Source organism: Lissotriton vulgaris, chromosome 6, assembly GCF_964263255.1.
Source record: "Lissotriton vulgaris chromosome 6, aLisVul1.2, whole genome shotgun sequence".
Taxonomy (NCBI): domain Eukaryota; kingdom Metazoa; phylum Chordata; class Amphibia; order Caudata; family Salamandridae; genus Lissotriton; species Lissotriton vulgaris.
Genome location: NC_141694.1, coordinates 789,003,865 through 789,024,856, shown reverse-complemented (window position 1 = coordinate 789,024,856; position 20,992 = coordinate 789,003,865). Strand labels below are relative to the sequence as shown.

General features: G+C 46.0%; 1 protein-coding gene across 6 annotated transcripts in view; it reads left to right on the top strand.

The window, feature by feature from the left end:
- The first annotated feature begins 2,300 nt into the window (after nucleotides 1–2,300).
- Nucleotides 2,301–20,992, top strand: part of LOC147708006 (N-acetylglucosamine transporter UNC93A-like) — a 265,815-nt gene continuing 247,123 nt past the window's right edge. For all 6 annotated transcript variants that reach the window (XR_015296633.1, XR_015296632.1, XR_015296631.1 and 3 more), the window contains exon 1: nucleotides 2,301–3,078. Coding sequence is in view for 1 of the 6 variants with exons in the window: in XM_086926816.1 (XP_086782942.1) it covers nucleotides 2,992–3,078 (87 nt within the window). In the remaining 5 variants the exon portion in view is untranslated. The remainder of the gene's footprint in view (nucleotides 3,079–20,992) is intronic.

Below are 20,992 nucleotides of genomic sequence, written 5' to 3'. Positions count from 1 at the left end.
TCCCTCACTCCCTTCCCTGACTCTCCTTCCCTCACTCCCCTTCCCTCACTCCCTCCCTCACTCCCTCCCTCACCCCCTCCCTCACCCCCTCCTTCACTCCCTCCCTCACTCCCTTCCCTCACTTCCCCTCCCTCACTCCCCTTCCCTCACTCCCTCCCTCCCCTTCCCTCACTCTCTCCCTCATCCCCTCACTCACTCTCCTTCCCACACTCCCTTCCCTCACTCCGTCTACCTCCCTCTGTCACCCTAATCCCTCTGTTACCCTCCTCCCTCTGTCTGTCTCCCTTTCTCTGTCTCCATGTCTCGGTCTCCCTTTCCCTCCCTCCCTCTGTCTCTGTCCCTCTACCTCCCTCTGTCACCCTCTGTCATCTCACCCTGCCTGTGTGTCACCGGGCTGAGACAGCTTCCCCAGCCAGCTTCCCTAGCGCGCACAGACACACAGCCCCTCCCGAGCACTTCACAGGTCTTTAATGGGAATGGGGCTTTGCTGTATTTCACCTCCTCTTAGCTCCCCTGCAGCTCCACTCTGGTCTCGCTGGAATGAATCGCCCGGCCCTCTCCGAGTGTTTGTAGACACTCTTTGAAAATGTTTTTTTAAAACGCAGGTACGATGATGTCTCATGGTTCGCGGGCCGCCACGGAAGGCTTGTCGGGCCGCTGCCGGCCCGCGGGCCATACTATGAGTACCCGTGATCTAGTATAATATGTTATTATAAAAAAACAATACCTCTGCAGGCACTTGGGGGAGGAGGCAGTGACAAGCTATTTGGGGAGGGTATTACAGGCATGTTTTTGTCCGAGGGGTGTTTGCGCTAGTAAACAAGCACTGGCCTATGATAAACTCGAGGGAGTGCCTGCTTGTGCCCCGGGGGGACTGGGGAGTGCGCATTTCAATGTAAACAAGCACCAAGCTCTGATGCAATCGAGTGGGTCCCTGCTGAATGTGCCCATGTGTAACTGGTGCTCATTTTGAGCATGTTACGGTGAGATGGCAATAACAAAGAACAACTGGTCTGCTGACAAAAAAAAAAGCGGTGTGCATGCAAAACCTTAAAAAAATTGTTCCACAAAAGCGGACAGAAACAGTACTTGGTCCCGGGGTAAACATCCTTTACACAGACTGCTTTACAATGCATGTCATTACCCCACATTTTTTTACTCCGCAACAACTTTTACAAACCAGGGCTTTACACCGCAAGACATTACAACGCATTCCCCATTACCATGGGGTTAGAATAGTAAATTGCGTTGTAATGGACAATGCGTTGTAATGACTTGCAGTGTAAAGCCCTACGGTTTAAAAGTTGTTGCGGAGTAAAAAATGTGGGGTAATGGCATGCTTTGTAAACGGGTGTAGAAATATGGGTACGCGGGTGGGGCTGGAGGCTCTTAGGATTTTGAGGACAGATAGTAGGGAACCAGTGGCAATTGCAGTAGCAAAATTCCTGGGCTGGACATGGGTAATCAGGGCTAAGCTTTTATAATAAAGGCCAAATTATAGCCATTTGATTCGTTGGTTCAGATTATGCTCTGAGCGCGTTATTATTATTATTTGTTTAATCAAATTATCTGTTGCTCTACTGCACCACTCGTTTGTATTTTTTAACTTTGCACTTTGTACTGAAAAATAGTTTTTATTATTACCTACTGCCATGCCTATTTATTAATTGTGAGGCTTAAATGTCTTTTAAAATCTTCGTGTAATAATCGAAAGGTAGTTGTTTATGTATATTTTTATGTCTGTCTTTTATGATGAACCAATCGAAATAAAGACGTATGAACTGAACTGAAATAAAGGAAAAGTAGGAGGCAAGCACAGGGACCAATGAAAAGCAAGGAAAGCAAGGAGGCGGGATGTAAACCCCTCATAATTTTTATATTAAACACAATAGATTTCACAAGCACAGCACAAGCACTGTGCAGGCGAAACCTAACAAATGCCAAAACAGTTAGTAATGCCAGCAAATTGTCAACATTACATCAAATAATTCACCTTTGCATGTTGCATAATTTATTCAACCCTGCTGCATAATATGGTCATCCCTCCCACATAATTCCATGACACCGAACACGTTACACTACTTTATTTAAAATTATATATATTATTTATGAACATATGTAACACTACTCACGTGGAATAAAGAAATCAGGCAGTCATGTATATCTAATGTTTGGAAAAAGTCTTCAGTCTTGTAGGTTTTGTTTATTTATTTAAAGTGATCTTTAATAAGGAACATGCCATCAACGAAACTGTCTCCAGGTTCAACAATAGTTGTTGTACCAAGCACAACTGCCCTCCTGTTACCAGCTTGAGAATGACAACGCGAAGAGGAGGGACTTGGACGTGTGACCTTTAGGTGACACAAATGAGTTTGCAGCGGCGACTCGAACCCCCTGAGCAGCGTTCCGAATGCACAGGATTATATACTCTTGTTTCCTCCCTGAATGTTCTCTACATTCGAATGTCAAGGAAGCACATTCTTATAAAAACAATTCTATTTTTTATATAGTGTTTAGAAAGTGACAGCTTTCTGGCAGCTCGACCAAGTGATTTTCGTCTATATGGTTTAATAAACAATCACAAGGGCCAGAGAGTGCTGCTCACATCAATAGTGCGCATTCAGTTTACAAGAGTGTACTTTATCCAAGCAGTCACGGAAACAGGCGTGAACAACTGAGTCGAACACCAGGGCGCTGCTGAACTAATCTTTCCAATAAATAGCCTCGGGCGCTGAGACACTCGGAGGAGGAGTCGATAGCCGCCTGGTTGGGCGTTGGTTCTAAAATGCCCACCACTGCTTCTCAAGAAGTGAATGAGTAACAATTACAATATCGACGACCTTTCTTCTTGCCAAAGTTCAGTGGGCGCTGGCAGACATGGCTGGCCCAGCAGTCTTCAGTCAGATCTGAGGGTCTCCCTGTCAAAGGAGCTCTACTGCAGACCGGGCTCTGGGATTACACGGGCGTTTCGATCGAACCTATCAAGACAAAATGGCGCACCACCTCAAAAACATCCTGATTGTCTCTCTGGGATTCCTGCTTCTATTCACGGCCTTTGGTGGACTCCAGAGTTTGCAGGTAGGCAGTGTCTCTAGAAGTTATTTTTAGGTCACTGATAAAACTTGTGGGGGGACCTGTGAAAGGCAAATGTAAAGATTGTGGGCGCATATCTATCTATCTATCTATCTATCTATCTATCTATCTATCTATCTATCTATCTATCTATCTATCTATCTATCTATCTATCTATCTATCCGTCCGTCCGTCTGTCTGTCCATCTCCCTGAAGGATAGCCCAGGTGTCTACTGAGCATGTCAAGTTTCCGAGCCTGCCCCTTTAACTAGATTTACAATCCCGTCCTGTGAATCATGTAATAACATCAGGTCCCCTACAATTATGCGGCTATGGAGGACCAAATTATGCAGCAGAGTTGATACAATTATTCATCAAGAAAAGACAACTCTGTGGCACATTTTGTGACAATATTATTTTGCCTTTTTGGCATTTTAACACACATTGTCAGGGCAAATGTTTCACCTCATTTGTGCGAGTTTAACACCTGACAACAGTGCTCAGCAACTAAAAGGTGACCATTTGACTTTTACCAAGGGTATTACTCAGCACTGCACTGCGTTAAAGGGTTTATTATTCTAGTATATTTTGATGCGGTTGAACTAGAAACTATTTTTTGTTGCAACCTTCACCATGTGCTCCAGATGGTGGATTATGTGGCAAGTATGCTAAAACCTGATTAGGCGGAAAACTCCCAGCCTCACAATTGCGTAATTACAGTGGGCCCTATGCAACGAGTGCCTGTGGCACTGGGGGCCTGATTGGCACTTTATCTCATCAAGCATTGTCTGGGGTTGGGGGAACGTGGAGATTTATGTTATATTGTCCCAAGCACAGCGGGACATACGCAGAGGAACACAGACAGGGGAAAGAGAGAAAGAAGTGAGGTAATGAGTTTAAAAGAGGGAGACTAAAGCAATCAGGGAAAGAGGAGATAAGGAGAGAGAGAGTGAGAATGGGTGGAATGAGAACGAAAGAGAAAGAGACGAGGAAGAGAGTGGGCCTGGCTTGAATATTTTTGGGCTGCTTTTGGTTCTGATATTGAGGAAATAGCATGGTCTACCCATGAATTACCATTCAAATATAAGCTTTAAATATTCTCAGGAAATCCAATAATTTTGCACACAAATGTTAGCTAGCCTATCGCTGGAAAAGCTGTAATTTAGTTTCAAAGGCCAGTTTTTTACTTTGTGCAAATAAACTTTATCAAACCCAAACAACACTGTTGTTCGTTTGTAAAAATATGTTTCTGTTAAGTTTTCGTTTTTGTAATGCCCCTGCTCTCCAGTTTTTGGGAATTTTTGAAGTAGTAAATCCACAAGCGTGGTCTCCAAACACCAGCTTCTCATTTTCATCAAAGCACGACTGACAGACATGGAGAGGATCTACCTTACTTGTCAATTTATCACACTTATGCACGGAGAATGACCATAATATATCAGTGGGACCTTCCACATCTCAGAGATGCAATTCTTATGCCTAGATTAGAAGCCATTGTTGCAATGCTTAATTTGTAAAATACATAAATAAAATACGTACCAGTGCCCATTTTTTTCAGAAGTCTTTGCATACAGTGGGTGTGGGCACGGGGCCTTATTTTTTTTAGTGTGATATGTTTCTTTCCAGACCCATTTCCACATGGTTGAAGAACAGCATACACACCATCCAGGCGAAAGACTTGGAGCCCTTCTTTCATTTGCATTATGGCTTGCTAAAATAGAGGGGCTACCATTACAACACATGGTAATGGTAAAGTGTATCTTTATTGGGCCGTTCTTCTATTTCCTTTTTTTTTTTTTTTTGTAATTTTTTATTGAGTAAAAAAATATATATATATATATATTTTACATGGAGCATGGGATGTACATGAGTGGAAGACCAGAGAAAGAAGAAAGAAGGAAAGACGGAAAGAAAAGAGCGCCGGGGGGGGGGGGGTAATAGTTCGATTGTCCATGTTCTGTTGGTCGTTGTCTTATGCCTCCTCCTTTGCGACGCTTCGTTTTTCGTTGGTGTCTCTTCCCCCAGCCCCGGGCGATAGTGAGAAAGGGGGAGGATAGAGGTCGAGGTCGAGAGAGATAGTGCTCGGTACGCAGGAAATTGTGTCCCTTCTATTGTTGTCTGGATTCTGCGCCTATGGGGGTTTATGTGATGTTAGGTAATGGTCTAGGGGTCCCCACATGTTCGCCTGCCTATGGGTTTTCGGTGAGTGTTTCGCTGTGATGTTATCTGCCCCCCTTAAGAACGTGACCCAGTTGAGCCATGCTTGGGGTACGGCTTTTGAGGTGTCCTTCCAGTTACTTAGGACCGTTTTGACTGCTGCCGTTAGCAATAGGTCAATGAGGTCGCGATCTTCTGTCTTTGTGATTGACGGAGACGTAAAGCCTAGGACTAGGTTTGGGAAATCTATGTGTATGTCTATTCCTGTGATCTCATTGATGAGTGTTCCAATTCTGTTCCAGAATCCCCTGACCTTAGGGCAGCTGAGCAGAAGGTGTTCTAGGTCTCCCTTCCCTTTGTGGCAATTCCAGCATGTATCGCTGTCCCAGATCCCCAGAGATGCCAGGCGGGCCGGTGTCCAGTATGCCCTGTGCACTAGCCAATATGTGGTCTGGTTGAGTGCTGCAGTTATTTTCTTCCTAGTGGAGGATCTCCACAACTCTGCTTTCTCTGCTTCGCTTAGCTCCCTTCCTGCTGCAGCCCCCCAGAAATGTCTGACCTTATCGTTTAGTTTGGAGTTTTTGGGGCGGAGGACTTTGTATAGGTGTGCTACTTGGTGTCCTAGTGTGTTTAGACTGGCTGCGAGTTGTATGAGCGAAGGTGTACGGCTATTGAGGGTTGCCTTCCTGATGGCTACTTTGATTTGCAGGAAGTTGTAGAGCTCTATTCTTTGTAGGTTGTGTGTTTCTTTGATGGTGTCGAAAGTTGTGTATGTGCCCTGTTTCTGAAGGTCATGGGCCGTGGAGATGCCATGTCTATACCATTCGTGCATGTCTGGGACCTTATCTCTGTATTTCAATGTCGGGTTGTGCCATAGGGATTCGAGTTGGCTGCCTCTTATGCTTGATGTCAATAGTTTGTCGACACTCAGGAGAGCTGTTTTCGTGTTCTTCAGGACGGGGTTCTCCTTGACTGCTGGGTGTCGGGTGGCTGTGAGGAGGGTGATGGGGTTCATGCCTTTTAGTAATCCACGCTCTAGTGTTAGCCATGCTGGGGTATATTCCTTTCTTGGGTCTAACCAGTGTAGTCCCTGTCTAGCTATGCATGCTACCTGGAATCTTTCAAAGTTTGTTATGTTCAGACCGCCCTGATCTTTTGTGAGCCTAAGCTTGTGTAGGCTTATTCTGGGTTTTTTCCCTTTCCACAGGAAGTTGTTCAGTATCTTGTCTAGTTTCTTGTGGAAATCTTCTGTGTTCGTCAATGGGAGCATGGTTAGCATGTAGTTGACCACAGGTGTTAGCATCATTTTTATCGCTTCTACCCTTCCCCACCATGTTGTGAATTTGGGCGACCACCCTTCCACTTTATCCTTAATTTTCTGGATTGTTGCCTGTTCGTTGTGCTCCAGTGTCGTTCTTAGGTCTCTCTCAAAAAGGATGCCTAAGTATTTTATGGGCTTCTGTTGCCATGTTAATCCGGAGGTCCCTAGTACCTCTCTTGTTGTGTGGATGTTTAGGGGTTTGCATTCTGATTTGTCTTTGTTGAGCTTGTACCCCGAGACTTGGGCGTATTTGTCAATAGTGTCAGTCAGTGCTCTAATGGATCTTTCGGGGGCTTCTGTGACTATTAGAACATCGTCCGCATAGCTTAAAAGTTTCTCCCCCTATTGGTATCCCTACTATATCTTCATTTGTTCTAATCATCGTGAGGAGTGGTTCAATGGCTAACAGGAATAGGGCTGGTGAAAGTGGGCAGCCTTGTCTCGTACCCCTACCTAGGTTGAGCATATTAGATGTGCCTCCGTTGACCACCACCCTGGCTTTGGGATTGCTGTATAGGGCCATCACCATCTTCCTGTAGTTTGGTCCTAAACCGAATTTCGCCATACATTGCTCTAGGAACGGCCATGAGACCCTGTCAAAAGCTTTCTCCGCGTCTAGGGCTATCATGACTGCGGCATTGTTGCTCCTGGAGGAGTGGTTGATTATGTGGCATAGTAATCTCGTGTTATCGTGGGACATGCGGTTTTTGAGGTAGCCCACTTGAGAGTTGTGTATGAGTTTGGGTAGGTATGCGTTGAGTCTGTTGGCAAGTACTTTAGCGTAGATCTTGCAGTCTACATTGATGAGGGAGATCGGTCTGAAGTTCTTCGCCTCAGTTGAATCCTTCCCCTCCTTTGGTATGACAATTATGTTTGCCTCAGCCATCGAGGGTGCCATGTGACCTGCCTGAGCGCATTCTGTGAATACCTGTTTCATTGTGGGTTTGAGGATGTGCAGGTAATTTTTGTAGAAGCTAGCTGTGAAACCATCTGGCCCTGGCGCTTTATTGTCCTTGAGGCTTGCCGTGGCTTTGTCTATCTCATTCTCCGTTATGTCTAGCTCTAGGATGTCTCGTTCACGGTCTGATAATGTAGGTGTGGTTATGCTTCCTAGCAGCTCTTTACCCCCATCCTCCTTTAGTGTTTCATCCCTGGTGTACAGTCCCTCATAGAAATCTCTGAAGACCTCTAGTATTTCTTTGTTTGCAGTCTTTGACTTGCCCTGTCTGTCTTTGATGGCTCCTATCGTGTGTTGCAGCTGTTTCCCTCTTAAGTAGGATGCTAGATTCTTGCCGGCTTTGTTCGCAGTGCAGAGGTTAATAGATTTATATTTGTTAATCCAGGACCCTGCTCACTCACTCAATATTCTATTGAGTTCGTACTTCTGTTTGGTCAGGTTCGTGAGTGTGTTCTTATCTTCCAATCTGGCTATGTGGCTGTTCTCCAGCTTTTTAATTTAATTTTCTAGGTCTTCAATTTTTTTGTTCCTTCCTTTGTTTAACCTGCCCTTGATTGTCATGACTACTCCCCGTACGGTGGCTTTTAGTGCGTCCCATAATACCTCCCTGTTTGTCTCTGGTGCGTCATTCATTAGCAGGTATTCTTTTATCGCCTCCTCTATCTCGGCTTTCGCTGAGACGTGATGGAGTATGCTATCATCGAATCGCCATCTGCGGGTTGGCTTTTCGTTATGCCTGCCCGCCAAGGTTAGACTTATGTGCGAGTGGTCTGATACTGATCTGGGTCCTATTTCCGTGTGGTCTATGAGGTGGGTGTGTGCTTCTGACATGAGGATATAATCTATTCGGCTGTATGAGTTGTTTGGGTTGGAGTAGAATGTGTATTCTCTGGCGTCTGGGTTGCTTAGGCGCCATCGATCTCTCAGTCTGAGTTTGGCGCAGAGATTCTTCAGGATGTTGGGATTGTTTGCTGTTTGGCTTGGCCTGTTTGGGTGTTTGTCGATCGCTGAGTCTAGAACCTGGTTCATGTCCCCGGCGGCTATCAGCAGGTCTTCTAGTGGTAGTGTGTGTAGTTGTGATCCCACCCCCTCCCAGAATGATTTATCTTCGTTGTTGGAACCGTATATGTTCGCTACATGAAATGTTTCTCCCGCCTTTCTAAGAGTGGTCACCAGTGTCCTTCCTTGGGTGTCGACTTGTTGATCCTACCACTGCTAGCTGTGATTTTTTGGTGATAATTGTTACTACCCCATTCTTCTTATTCTGTGCCGGAGATCCCACAACCTCGCCTATCCAGTTCGCACCTATGCGCCCGATGTCAGCTGCTTCTAATCTGGTTTCTTGGAGCACATATATGTCGCCTTTGAGTTTCTTAAGGTGCTCAAGCACCTTCCTTCTTTTGGCCGGACTGTTAAGACCCTTGACATTTAGGGACACTATCTTAATGTCTGTCGCGATGCTGCTCTGGCTGGTGTTTGTCATTTTATGATGCTTGTGTTTCGCGGTCTATTTGGCCCTTCCTTGTGTGCTTGTGATTTCTGTGTTGTATGCATTTCTCGGTACCTATGCCTGCGTTTGCTGGACCTCGACATTAAGATATAGAGGGGAAGATAGTAGAAGAAGAAAGAAAGATGATAGAAAGTAAGCCCATGTATACGCTCCCCGCTCCCCCCGCCCCCCTGCCCGTCCCTCCCTTCCCACTCCCCGCCCTCCCTTACTTGCTGAGTGGGTGTGCGACGACAAAAATCCTCTGCCCCGCATCATCCCTGAGGTAGATTTTTTGTTCTTCCTTTGTTTGTAGGTAGGCTGGAAATAAAAAACATTGTCCTGTTCAGTCCTTGTTGCATGGTTGGCCGCTGGGGTTGCCATCGTCCGGAGGTAAGTCTCTTTGTATCTGCTTGGGAGTATTCCCCCAGCCTTTTTGTCTATTTGTTTGACTGTTCCTGGCATCTTGAGGTAGATTTGTTGTCTTATGTCCTGAATATTTCTTGGTTTGTGGTATGTCTTACTCAGATTGCCCGCTCACGTCCGGTGATGCACTTCTTTTTGCTCCCCCGGGGCTTTTTATCTCCTCCATCTCTTCCACTGGTGGTTCTCGAAGGTAGCTCCTTAGATCACCTGGGCATTCAAAGATCATTGTTTTCCATTTGTCTGTTACTTTGAACCTGGCTGGGCCAACAAAGCTGAAAGTGGCTCCTCTCTTGCGTAGGGTCTCTCTGAGGGCCAGGAATCCTTTTCTTGACTCTACCGTTTGCTTCGAGTAGTCTTGGGTTAGCACGATCTTGCTTCCCGCCCACGTCAGATTCTGGTTCTTTCTGGCAAAAGCAAAGATGGCTTCTGTTTGGCTCATCCTGAGTGGGTTGCAAATTATCGCCCTTGGCCCCTTGCCTGTCATTGCTCTCCCTGCTGGTATTCTATAGGCCTTTTGCACCTCGAACCTTCTCTCAAATGTGATACCCATGAGTTGTGGAATCATCTCCTCTAGCATGGCTGCGCACGAGCCCGCTTTGTCTTCTGCTCCTTCAGGTATGCCCAGGATCCTTATGTTGCCTCTTCTTGCCCTGTCGTCCTTGTCCGCTAGTTGTTTTTGTATGGCCTTTGTGACTTTCTGCAGTTCTGCTATGGCCTTGGTGTTCTCGCTTGTCTCATCTTCCACTGAGCTAATTCGGCCTTCCGCTACTTCCATTCTTGTGTTTGTTTTGTGGAAGTCTGCTCTTATAGCCGCCAGCTCAAGCTGCATGTTCTCCACCTTGAGTTTAGTCTCTTTCGCGACTTCATTGCCCTCATTTATTCTCCTTAGGATGGTCTCTAAGGTGGCTGTTTCGCCTTTGGTTTTTGAGGGGCATCCTTGATTGTCTATTTTGGGTCTTTTTTGCTCCTCTCCTTTCTTCCCCTCGTTGCCCGTCATTGTTGCAATGCCTCTTCTGGGTAGGATGCTGCCTAGCTTCCCTTCTGCCTGGGCCTCCTTTGGTATGCCTATCGCCCTTGCCACCACGTGGTTTCCTTGATGTCTGTACCTGCTGGGCTCCCTGATGTGCCTTGTCCTGGTCTTTGCCTTTGGTCCTGCCAGCGTGCGCTTTGTCTAGTTCGCGGCTAGTCAGCCCGCACACTACTAGAATCGGCGACCCTATGCGTCCAGGAGATGTTGGGGCTGTTGTGGTTGGTGTGGTTAGTGGTCTTGTTGAGCACTTGTCTATGTGTCTCTCTGGTTTGGCGTTATGGCTCTGTGTGCTCTCTTGGTTGGGCTTCCCCTTTGATCAAGACTCGCGTGCCTTTATTTATCTTCTTGCCCTTTCCATGCTCTCTATGTCCTGTGTGTTTGTTTCTGTGCCCCTTTGACCTGTTGCGTGTCTTTTGATGTCCCACACGCTCACTGCTCACTGCTCGGACTTAGTACTGGCTCCTCTATTGTTCCTGGCGTGCTTCCCAGGGCCTTAGTGCTGCGCAAACGTTGTGCTTGCAAGTCTCCCTGCGCAGGTGTTTGCCATAATTCTGTTGCGTTGCGCGCCTTGTGTGCGTGGGGTGCGTTGTCCTTCTTACCCCCTTTTCGGTGGTTGCTCCTTCGTGCTGTGTGCCCGTGGTGCGTGATGTTTCTTTCGCCTCCTCCTAGGGGGTTGTGCTCACGTGCTGGCGGTCGTGGGGTCCTTCTGCCCTGCTCACCCCCAGAGCTGAGATTGGTGCCTGATGTTTTTTTCCCACCCCTGGAGGGTGTCGGTATACTTTGGGATGGTCGCCAGTGCTCAGAGCTGAGTGGCGGCTTTGCTCCAATTGCCCACGCTCGCTTGTTTACCTCGTTGGCTGGGCTTGCTGTTCGGATTGTTGGCCCTCTGGCCTACCCCCTTCGGGCTACTGGTTCCCGTTTCCGCCTCCGGCTCTGGACTGTACTGACCCGCACTTCTTTTCGCGTTCTGGCCTCCTTCTCTCTGCTGCTCCGGGCGTGGTGGGCTCGCGCCCCCTTTCACCAGCGTTCCGCCTTGGAGAGCTCCTGAGTACTTGCCTCCGGTGCCTCTGGTGTTGACCCCCGTAGCCCTCTTGTGATCGTGTTTGTGCTTCCGGTGATGGCCGCTCTTCCGCTTCCGGTGTTTCCGGTCTCCAGCATCCGCCTGGAGTTGGAGAAGACTTCCGGCAATGGCGCCTCTCCCTCGGCTACTTCCGGTTTCCAAAACTTGCCAGATCGGTGGGTCTTCCCTTCGTTTGGTTCGCCCGGTCGCTGGGTTGCCGAGCAGTCTTCCCTTCTTTGCGGCTTGTCTTACTTGCTGCTCCTCGCCGCACCTGTGTCGATCACCAGCACTGCTCCCCAGATGCCGGAGTGTTGTGAGTTCGCCACGCTTGGTGTGTGTCACCACTCCGCTTCACTTGTCAGCGGGGGGTGTCGGGTGCTGAAGTGTCTCCTCCGGTTTTCTCTTCGCTGCTTCGTCGCTTTCTCTTTCGGTGGTCTCCCCTGGTCCTAGGGCGCCATCTTGCCCTCTCTGCTGTTGTTGTCCGCGAAGGGGTGTTGGGGGCTGATTTTCCGTAGTTGCGGCTGCTCTCCCTCCTTCTTTTGTCCGTTTTCCTGGTGCCTAGATCTTCCCATGCATGTTTTTTGTGTTTTAGATCGGATCTGGCTAGTTTGGCTGGTATGTTTCCCCTCAGGGATTCGGAGTCGACGGACCTAGACGACCGTCCGCATTGCCGTCCAAGCCACGCCCCCCGTTCTTCTATTTCCATTGACTATTGTGAAAATGAAAAAAGTACTGCTCTGTGAATTCAAGCAGCTTCAGATAGGGACCGGACAGTGTGGGAGGTTACAAGTCATCCCGGTCCCCAGACATAAGTGCCATTGATGCCCACCAGAAACCATCTGCAAAAATGAAGTACTGCATGGGTGTCCACTACTTACCAAAGGTGGCTCAAAATATAACAGTGAGGGCCAACCTATACAAGGTCAATAAAAAGGTCAAATCTTATTTCAATTTCTTTCTTTCTTTCCAATTTCCTTTGTATTTCTTTTCTTACATCTTCCCCTTTTTTGCTTCTTTTTCCTACAACTTTCTTTTTCCCCCTTCTATATTACATGTTTTTCTAATGACCTCAATGTGTACCAATTTCCCACTTTCCCTCCCAGTTTCTTTAGCCTTAATTTCCCTTTGAATTTTTTTATTTTTTCTTCCTTTAGTATTCTTTTCTTCTAATTAGCCCCTGCTCATCCTCCTTTCCATCTCATTTTCTTTTCTGCTCTCGCCTTTATTCATATTTGTTTCTCTATCTGGTTCTTTCCCCTTCATTTTTTATTTATTTCACCTATTGTCTTTTTCTTTATTCAATATGTTTCCTTCCTTAAATCACATTACTATTTTCCTCTTTCTTAATCTATTAGACCATATTCTTTCTTTATCTGCACCCCTTCCTGTCCCTTTTCTTCATTTCCTTTCTTTGTTTCTATTTTCTCCCCTTTCTTTTCTTTCTTTCACCTCCCCATCTCCCTTTTTTTCTCCTGCTCCTTCTCCTTCCGCCTTTTGTGCTTCTTAATATACCTTCCTCATGCCTTCTCATTGTTTACCTTACTCCCTTTCCTTCACCTTTTTGGTCTTTCCCTTTCACTCTTTCATTTTTCTTTGTTCTCTGTTTGTAGTTCAATCTCATTCACTTTCCTACGTTATTCATTCATTCTTCTCACTTTTTTCTTTCATTTTTTTTTCGTATTATTTCCTTTTTTATTATCTTAGGGGCATATTACCAACAACTAGCGATAATTTTTGTCTCTAACTTGTTTAGAGACAAAAATTATCGCCGCATATCGGCGATTTTTATCGCAGATAAACCTTGCTATTAGCAAGGTTTATCGCAAATGCGATAAAAAACGACCGCAATGCATGAATATCGCTGAAAAGTCAGCGATATTCATGCATTATCGAGCAAATGCTCTTAGCCATGTTATCCACCTCCCATTGGATAACATGGCTAAGAACTGCTCAGGGCAGGTGTTAGCTTTTGGAGATATTCGCGCTTAGCGCAAATATCTCCAAAAGTTGGTAATAGGAGATAGCGATGTTAGGGACTGTTTCCAATCGCTAACATCTTGGCACGCCCACTTTGCATGTCATTAGTGATAAATATCACTGACATGCAAAGCGGGCCCCAAGATGGTCGCTATCTCCTATTAGCTGACACTAACTGGTGTTAGCGACAGCTTGGTAATAGGGAGATAATTTTATCTCCGCTTTCTTGGCTTTTAAAGCCAAAAAAGCGGAGATAAACCCCCTTGATAATATGCCCCTTAGTTCTTTCTAATATTCGTTATTATTTCTCTCTTATATTTTTCTACCTTTTTCCTCTATCTGCTGCTTCTGCTCAACCTATAAAATATTTTTATTCTTCGCACTCCCATTTCTTCAGTGTTTCTTCATCCCATCACATTCCCTTCTAAGTTATTGTTTTCTTTCTTTCTTTCTTTCTTTCTTTCTTTCTTTCTTTCTTTCTTTCTTTCTTTTTTTCTTTCTTTTTTTCTTTCTTTCTTTCTTTCTTTCTTCCCTTTCACTTCTCCCTATATTATCCTTCCTTCCTTTCTCCCCTATTTGTCAATCATGTAATTTCTCACTCCTTATTTCTCCATGTCTCTTTGTCTCTCTCCGTAACTGTGGTTAAGTTGTTCAGTTAAAACCCTTAGCCAGTTGTATTTTGAGTAATTAGGCATCCTAGCTGGTGGAGGGGGAAAGAGTTCTGAGAGCCAGAAACAGCAGCATGCCACCAAAGCCCTCCTACCATACACTGTGCCTCATTCCACAAGCTGACATAGCGCATCAAAGACACAGGAGTAAAATATTGTCTGCAGCTCTCTGAAAAGACAAGCTATTTCCAACATAAACAAAAAAATACAATCTTTTTAGAACAACAGATGACAGCAGAAATTCATAAAAAAGTACAGGCACCATCCTACTTTCGGAGAAGGTAAAGGAAATATTGTTTTCTGAAGACATATTATATGGAATGAGGTGAATATTTATGCCAAAAAAAATGTGTATATATTACAAAATACAAATGTATGTTTTCTTAGTTCTTAATGGGGGACATTAATTACTACTGAACTCAAAGGCACTCGTGTTATCACCCTCAGAAGAGTGACATTTAACTTAGTCCTGCAGAGATTCAAACTCATGCTCTGGATATTACTTGCAGGTCTTTGAAGCATCTTCACTAAGCTATCTAGCTGTCATACCGTAATTGGAATTTAGTATCTGCAAACTCTAAATTAGCCTGTAGCTTGGCATGGAGCAGTCAGGCTTAACTTAGGGACAATGTGTAAAGTGCAACACTTCAAACATGAAAACAGTGCAAACACCAGACTAAAAGGTTAGAAAAATAGAACATAATTTAATAAATAAAATAAGACCACAACAACAAAAATCCAATAAGTAGAATTTGAGATATTAATTAAAAAAAACTGCAATATAGTGTTTAGAAGCAATAATCGCTTACTTGGGCAATCTGGTCGTGATGGACCAGGATAAAGTAAAAAATGAAGCCCACTACACTGGAGCGGCGGCTGGATACAGGGACCCAGTGAGTCCTGCTGAACAAAAGTACCTTGACACTAACTGCGTCAACATCAAAGATGAGAGGTGAAGCCGAAGACCTGCGTTGATGTTGATCCACGCAGTGGTGGTTATGCACTAGTCCTGATCTGCGCAGCTGCGGCGATGCATTGGCTCAGATGAATGAAGAGCTGAGATGCGGAGATTTAGCATCAACATTGAGGATCCCGTCGACGGGGATGTGAAGAGCTTGTACTGTGAATAGCATCACACAGTCAGGGCTGATCCAAACAGCAGAGGTGACGCTCCGGTTCTGGTCCATGCAACAGTAGCTATGTGCCAGTTCTGATCCACGCAACAGGAACGCTGCAACAGTTCTGAACCACGCAACAGGGGCGATGCACTGGTTCTGAACAACACAATGGCAGTGATCCACCGGTTGGACAGACAATGCATTGGTTTTGTTGAAGCAAGCACCTTAGGCTCATTTTCCAAGGGTCTAGGACTGGGATGGCAGAACTTGGCAGGACAGACTCACAGATGGCATAGTCCAGGTGCAGAAACAAGTAGGTTGGAAGTCTTCTATGTCCCTGAGACTTCAGATAAGAAGACTGGCCAGCTAGCCCTTGAAGTCTCACAGGGTTCAAGTGATGTTGGTTCAGTAATTCTCACCCAGACAGGGGAATAGCAGGCAGCAGGCCAGTTCGGCAAGGCAGAAGTCCAGCAAAGTAGCAGTCCAGCAGAGTGGCAGTACTTCAGCAGCACACCAGTCCTTCATCCTAGCAGAGTCTTCACAGGTCCATAAGTGTACTGAAGTGATTTTGGTATCAGAGGCCCTGTACTTATACACAGTTGGGCCTTTGAAGCGAGGGAGATGTCAAACACAGGTCTTTGAAGTGCATAGAGGCCCTCCCTTCCTGCCCTTGCTCCAGATTCACTACAAGGTGTATGCAGCCCTTTGTGTGGGGACAGGACACAGTCTATTCAGGTGTAAGTGAGGCTGGGTTCAACACCTCCCTCCCATCCTCCAAGGATGGCCCATCCAGTCACACCTAAGCTCCCCTTACATGTGTCTTTTTAGGGGGAAAACACAAAGCCCAGCTGTCACCCACTTTAGACTGATCAGAGACAGGCAGCAGGCACCAAATGGCTAACGTAAGAAAATGCCAAGTTTCTAAAAGTGGCATTTGCCGAATTATAATTTAAAATCTGACTTCACCACGAGATAGGATTTAAAATTTGGATTCCAGAGACAACTGACTTGGGGTTTTCATCTCCTCTAAATTGGAAATTACACTTATAAAATGGAATAAGGTAATCCCAATGGTATCCCATGGCAGAGATGGGCCTTGCAGTTGTGAAAAACGACTTTGGGAGATTTTTGCTACCAGGAGATGTGAAACTTTATAGTTTTAAATACATTGCAACCTGCCCTTTGGGTTCAGGGCAGACCTTAGGGGTGACTTATAAGTATAAAAAGAGGTGGTTTAGGCCTGGCAAAGGGTTATTTTGCCAGGTCGATATGGCAATATAAAACTGCACACACAGGCTCAGCAGTGACAGGCCTGAGACATGGTTAAAGGGCTACTTCAGTGGATGGCATAATCAGTGCTACAGGCCCACTAGTAAGTAGCATTTAGTTTACAGGCCCTGGGTACAAGGGGAACGTCTTTATTAGGGGGTTATAAGTGAATTAAATATGCCAATTGGGGATGAATGGCATTCCACCTCTGTTCCGGTAGAGGTTAGCTACTACTAAACAAGGCTACTGTTTGGTCTAAAAGCTTTCCATTCAGCTGTGCTAAAACGGCCCCATGACATGCTCTGAAGTGTCCATCTGCATGATGAATTGTTTGGAGAAATCAGGTGCTTTGAGTACAAGTGCTGTACACATGGCTTCCTTGTGGGTATCAGAGGCTTTCTGCCAAGTCTCTGTCCAGATAACTAATCTGGGCTGCTTCTTGGAAGTCAGCTCAGGCAAGGGGGCCACAATGGTGCCATAACCCTTAAGAAATCTGTGGTTGTTGCTAGTGAGGCATAATAAGGCTCTAATTTCTGTCTGTGTTTTAGGTCGTTGTTAGGCCATGATAGTTTCGATCTTGGCCCAGAGGGGCTGCACCTTGTCCCCACATTCCAGATGTCTGAGGTATACCACGAACCCTGCCAAATCTGGCATTTACTGGCTTTGATGGTCAGGCCTGCCTGTTGCACGACTTGAAGAACCTCGTGGAAGTGATGCAAGTGTTCCTCCTAGCTAAAACAGCAGACAGCAATGTCGTCTAAGTAGGCAGCACAAAAGGCCTCTGTCACAGCCAGGACCTTGTTAATCAACCTTTAGAAGGTAGCAGGGGCATTCTTCAAGCTAAAGGGCATCACCGGAAATTGGAGGTGGCTGTCTGTGTTTGAAAATGCTGACCTCTCTTTGGCCCCCTCAGTCAGAGCAATCTGCCAATACCTTGATGTTAAATCAAAGGTACTGAGAAATTTGGCAGCACCCTGCATGTCATGGGCTCATCAGCTCAGGGAATTGGATGTGTGCCAGTCCGGGTGATGGAAGTGAGTCTTTGGTAGTCCATGCAGAATCTGAGTTCTGGATTGGCGTCCGGTGGGACAGCCTTTGGTACCAGCACAACAGGACTGTACCAACGACTATTGGAGAGCTCAATCACCCCAATACCAGCATCTTGGACACTTTTTTTTGTGAAGTTTTATATAGCGCATACTAGACCCGGAGGTATCAGAGCGCTTTACATGAGAACCAGTTATGCTACAGATGGACACATTCATTTTTCGTTAGGCAAAGGGAGATTAAGTGATTTGCCCAGAATCACAGAATGTTGAGCACCCTTGCCAAGACTCGAATCCGGTTTCCCAGCTCTGAGGTCGACTTCCCTCGCCATTAGGCCACATTCACTTCCTCCTTGATGCTGGTCCTCACCCTGTCGGACAACCTATAAATGTTGTTCTTCACAGGTAAGTTGTCTTCAGTTTCCAAATTGTGGATGCAAAGATATGAGAGTCCAGGGGTGAGTGGGAACAGTGAGACAAACTGTCCCAGCTACTGGTAACAGTCCCTGTGCCGTTCTGTGGTCAAGGTTGAAGAGAGGTTGACATCCTCCACTGACCCATCATGTTCCTGTGTAGAGAGGTGGTCAGGGAGAGGTTCGCTCTCCTCTTCCATCCCCTCATCCATCACATGGAGCATGCTCACTTCAAACCTTTCAAAGTGAGGCTTGAGTCTGCTCACATGGGGCAGCCTTAGGGAGTTCCTATGGGTCTGGAGATCTACCAGGTAGGCGGTCTCACCCTTCCGCTCTGTGATTTTGTATGGCCCTGTCCAGTGGTCCTGGAGAGTACTGGTTCCATGACCCACACTTTGCTGCCAGGCTGAAACTCCACCAAAGTGATCTTCTGGTCATACCCGAGCTTCATGACTTCCTGACTGGCCTCCAAATAACTTTTGGTCTTTTTTTCAGAAGCAATTCATCTGATTGCGGAGGGCCATCATGTAACTCCTGTAGGGGGGTTCCTGAGAGGTTGCTCCCACCCCTCCATGACATGGCTCATAGGCCACTTAACAGTATGTCCATGAAGGAGTTCAAATGGTCTGAACCCCACTCCTTTCTTTGGCACCTCCCTGTAGGCAAACAGAAGACATGTCAAGAGGACGTCCCACTTACACCCCATGGGCTCAGACAGGCCCATAATCATGCCCTCCAAGGTCTTGGTCAATATTTCCACAAGACCATTGGTTAGGGGGAGATAGAGTGTGGTGAACTTGTAAGTTACACCACACACATCCCACATGTACTTCATGTCCGCGGATATGAAGTTAGTGACTCTGTCAAACACTACCTCCTTGGGGAGCCCAATATTAGTAAAGATCGCCATCAAAGCTCTAGCCACCACTGGTGCAGTCACTCACCTCAGAGGGATGGCCTCTAGGTAGCGACTAGCATGTATCACCAAGATCAGGACAAATCAGTTTCATTAGGTTGTTTTGGGGTCCAATGGTCCAATGATGTTGATGCACATTCTTTCAAAGGGGATGCCAACAACTGTAATGGGATCAGGGGAGCTTTGTGCTTTTCCCCTGATTATCAACTGGCCTGGCAGGTGGGACAGAATGCATCTGAGGCTGTCTTCAGTTTGGGCCAATGAAAGTGGGAGATAAGCCTGTTGAAGGTTTGGTCTTTCGCTAGATATCCTGCCAAGGGGATATTGCGAGCCAAACTCAACAGGAAGGCTCTGTAACACTGGGGGACCACCAGCACATGGGCTGCCCCAGCACCAGGAGACTTAGGATCATTATAGAGGAGATCCTTCTCCCAGTATATTAGGTGATCCCCAGAGGCTTCACCTGCTGCATGGGCTGAGGCCTGTTGCTTTAAGCTGTCAGTGTGGGACACTCTTTTTATGCTCTGCAGAACCACTCCCAGTGGGCCCACCCTCAATTTACCATCTAGCATGCTCAGATAGGTCACCTAGGGTGGCAATGTCCTCCCTGGTAAGCTTGGGGGCCTCCTCCTCAGGGACCCAATAACCTCCACAATGGGAACATCAAGGGCTGGTTTCCCATGCCCCTATGCTTCGCAGTTGTCTGGGTTATTGTTCCAGGCTGCAAATGCCCTTGACTCGCTCCGTGGGCAGCCATGGACCATGTGTTCATACAGACCCACTCAGGCAATCCCATCACCGCCAAGTGTAACCTAAGCTTTATCTCCCTCCAGGCAGTGTGTTGCAGGTTGTTGCCTAGCAAGCAATCAACAGGCATGGCAGGGCTCAAAAACAACTTTCAGACAATCTGAACCCCTCCCCTCCCCCCACAACTCAAAGGGAACCAGAGACATGGCTCTCCCAATTGTTGGTGGCTACAACTTTGAGGAATGTGTTCGGTAGGACCTGCTCTGCTGACACCAGCAGACACCTGACAGTAGTCATGCTGGCTCCTGAAATATGGATATAGATGAACTGTGTGCTTTGTCTAAGAAAGAGGAAGTATACACCTACTTTCCCAACGAGGAGGCCTTGCTTCTCTATATTTAATTCTGAACTTACAAGCTTCCTTAGCTTTCGGTCAATCTTGTTCAGTGATCCTATGAGCCTCTACAAAGAGATTTGCCTTTTCCAAAAAACAGAAGCCTCTTGAGACCCCATTAGATAGGTTATCAGGATTAATCAGACCTCTCTTCCTTTACCTTCTCACCATGCTCAGAATTTTGGGAAGGTTACCCACTACATCCAGATGTTTGTCCTGGCATGATTCCCATGTCCTATTTATACCCCTAATAAGAAGCCCTTAGTCAAGTTCAAGTATGTATACCATTTGTGAGCAAAAATTACTGTTTGTCTTACATAAATAGCACAGTTAGTAGGGAGTGGGATAATGTTTGTTTTTATGATTGTTGGGCCACCAATTGAAATTAGAATCCTCAATTACATCAAAGTCTAAGTTAGCATCATAACAAACCAAGTCATCTTCATCATTAATATCATCATCAATCTATGTGTTTCTCAAAACAAAGTCTGGCTGCCTTTTTTTGCCTTACTATTTACCTCCAGGCTCGAAGGATGTGAATGTGACATATGTCAGCCTCGGAAGGTTCTGGGAACAGCTTATTACTAACCTGACTGAGTTGGAAATCCTTTATGCCATAGGAGAATGCAAAGGGAACATATTTTTACTTTTGAAGAATATTTACAATCATTCAAAGAAAACTGATGTATCATGTTAACAACAAAAATCTCCGCAGACAATTGATAAATGTCCTGAAACATATATGATCTGCTACTGCCAGCAGGAGGGGTTAAACTTTCCAATAATGCCTTGGCAACAGATGAAACAATAGCAGAAGACATTGATTGTAATATTGAGGTAATAGCTCAAACATTTGGGAAACTGATTATCCGGAAAGGAATTAAACTCCCTTTAATCAACTTCTCTTCTTCAAACTCAAAATCTAGTTTACTGC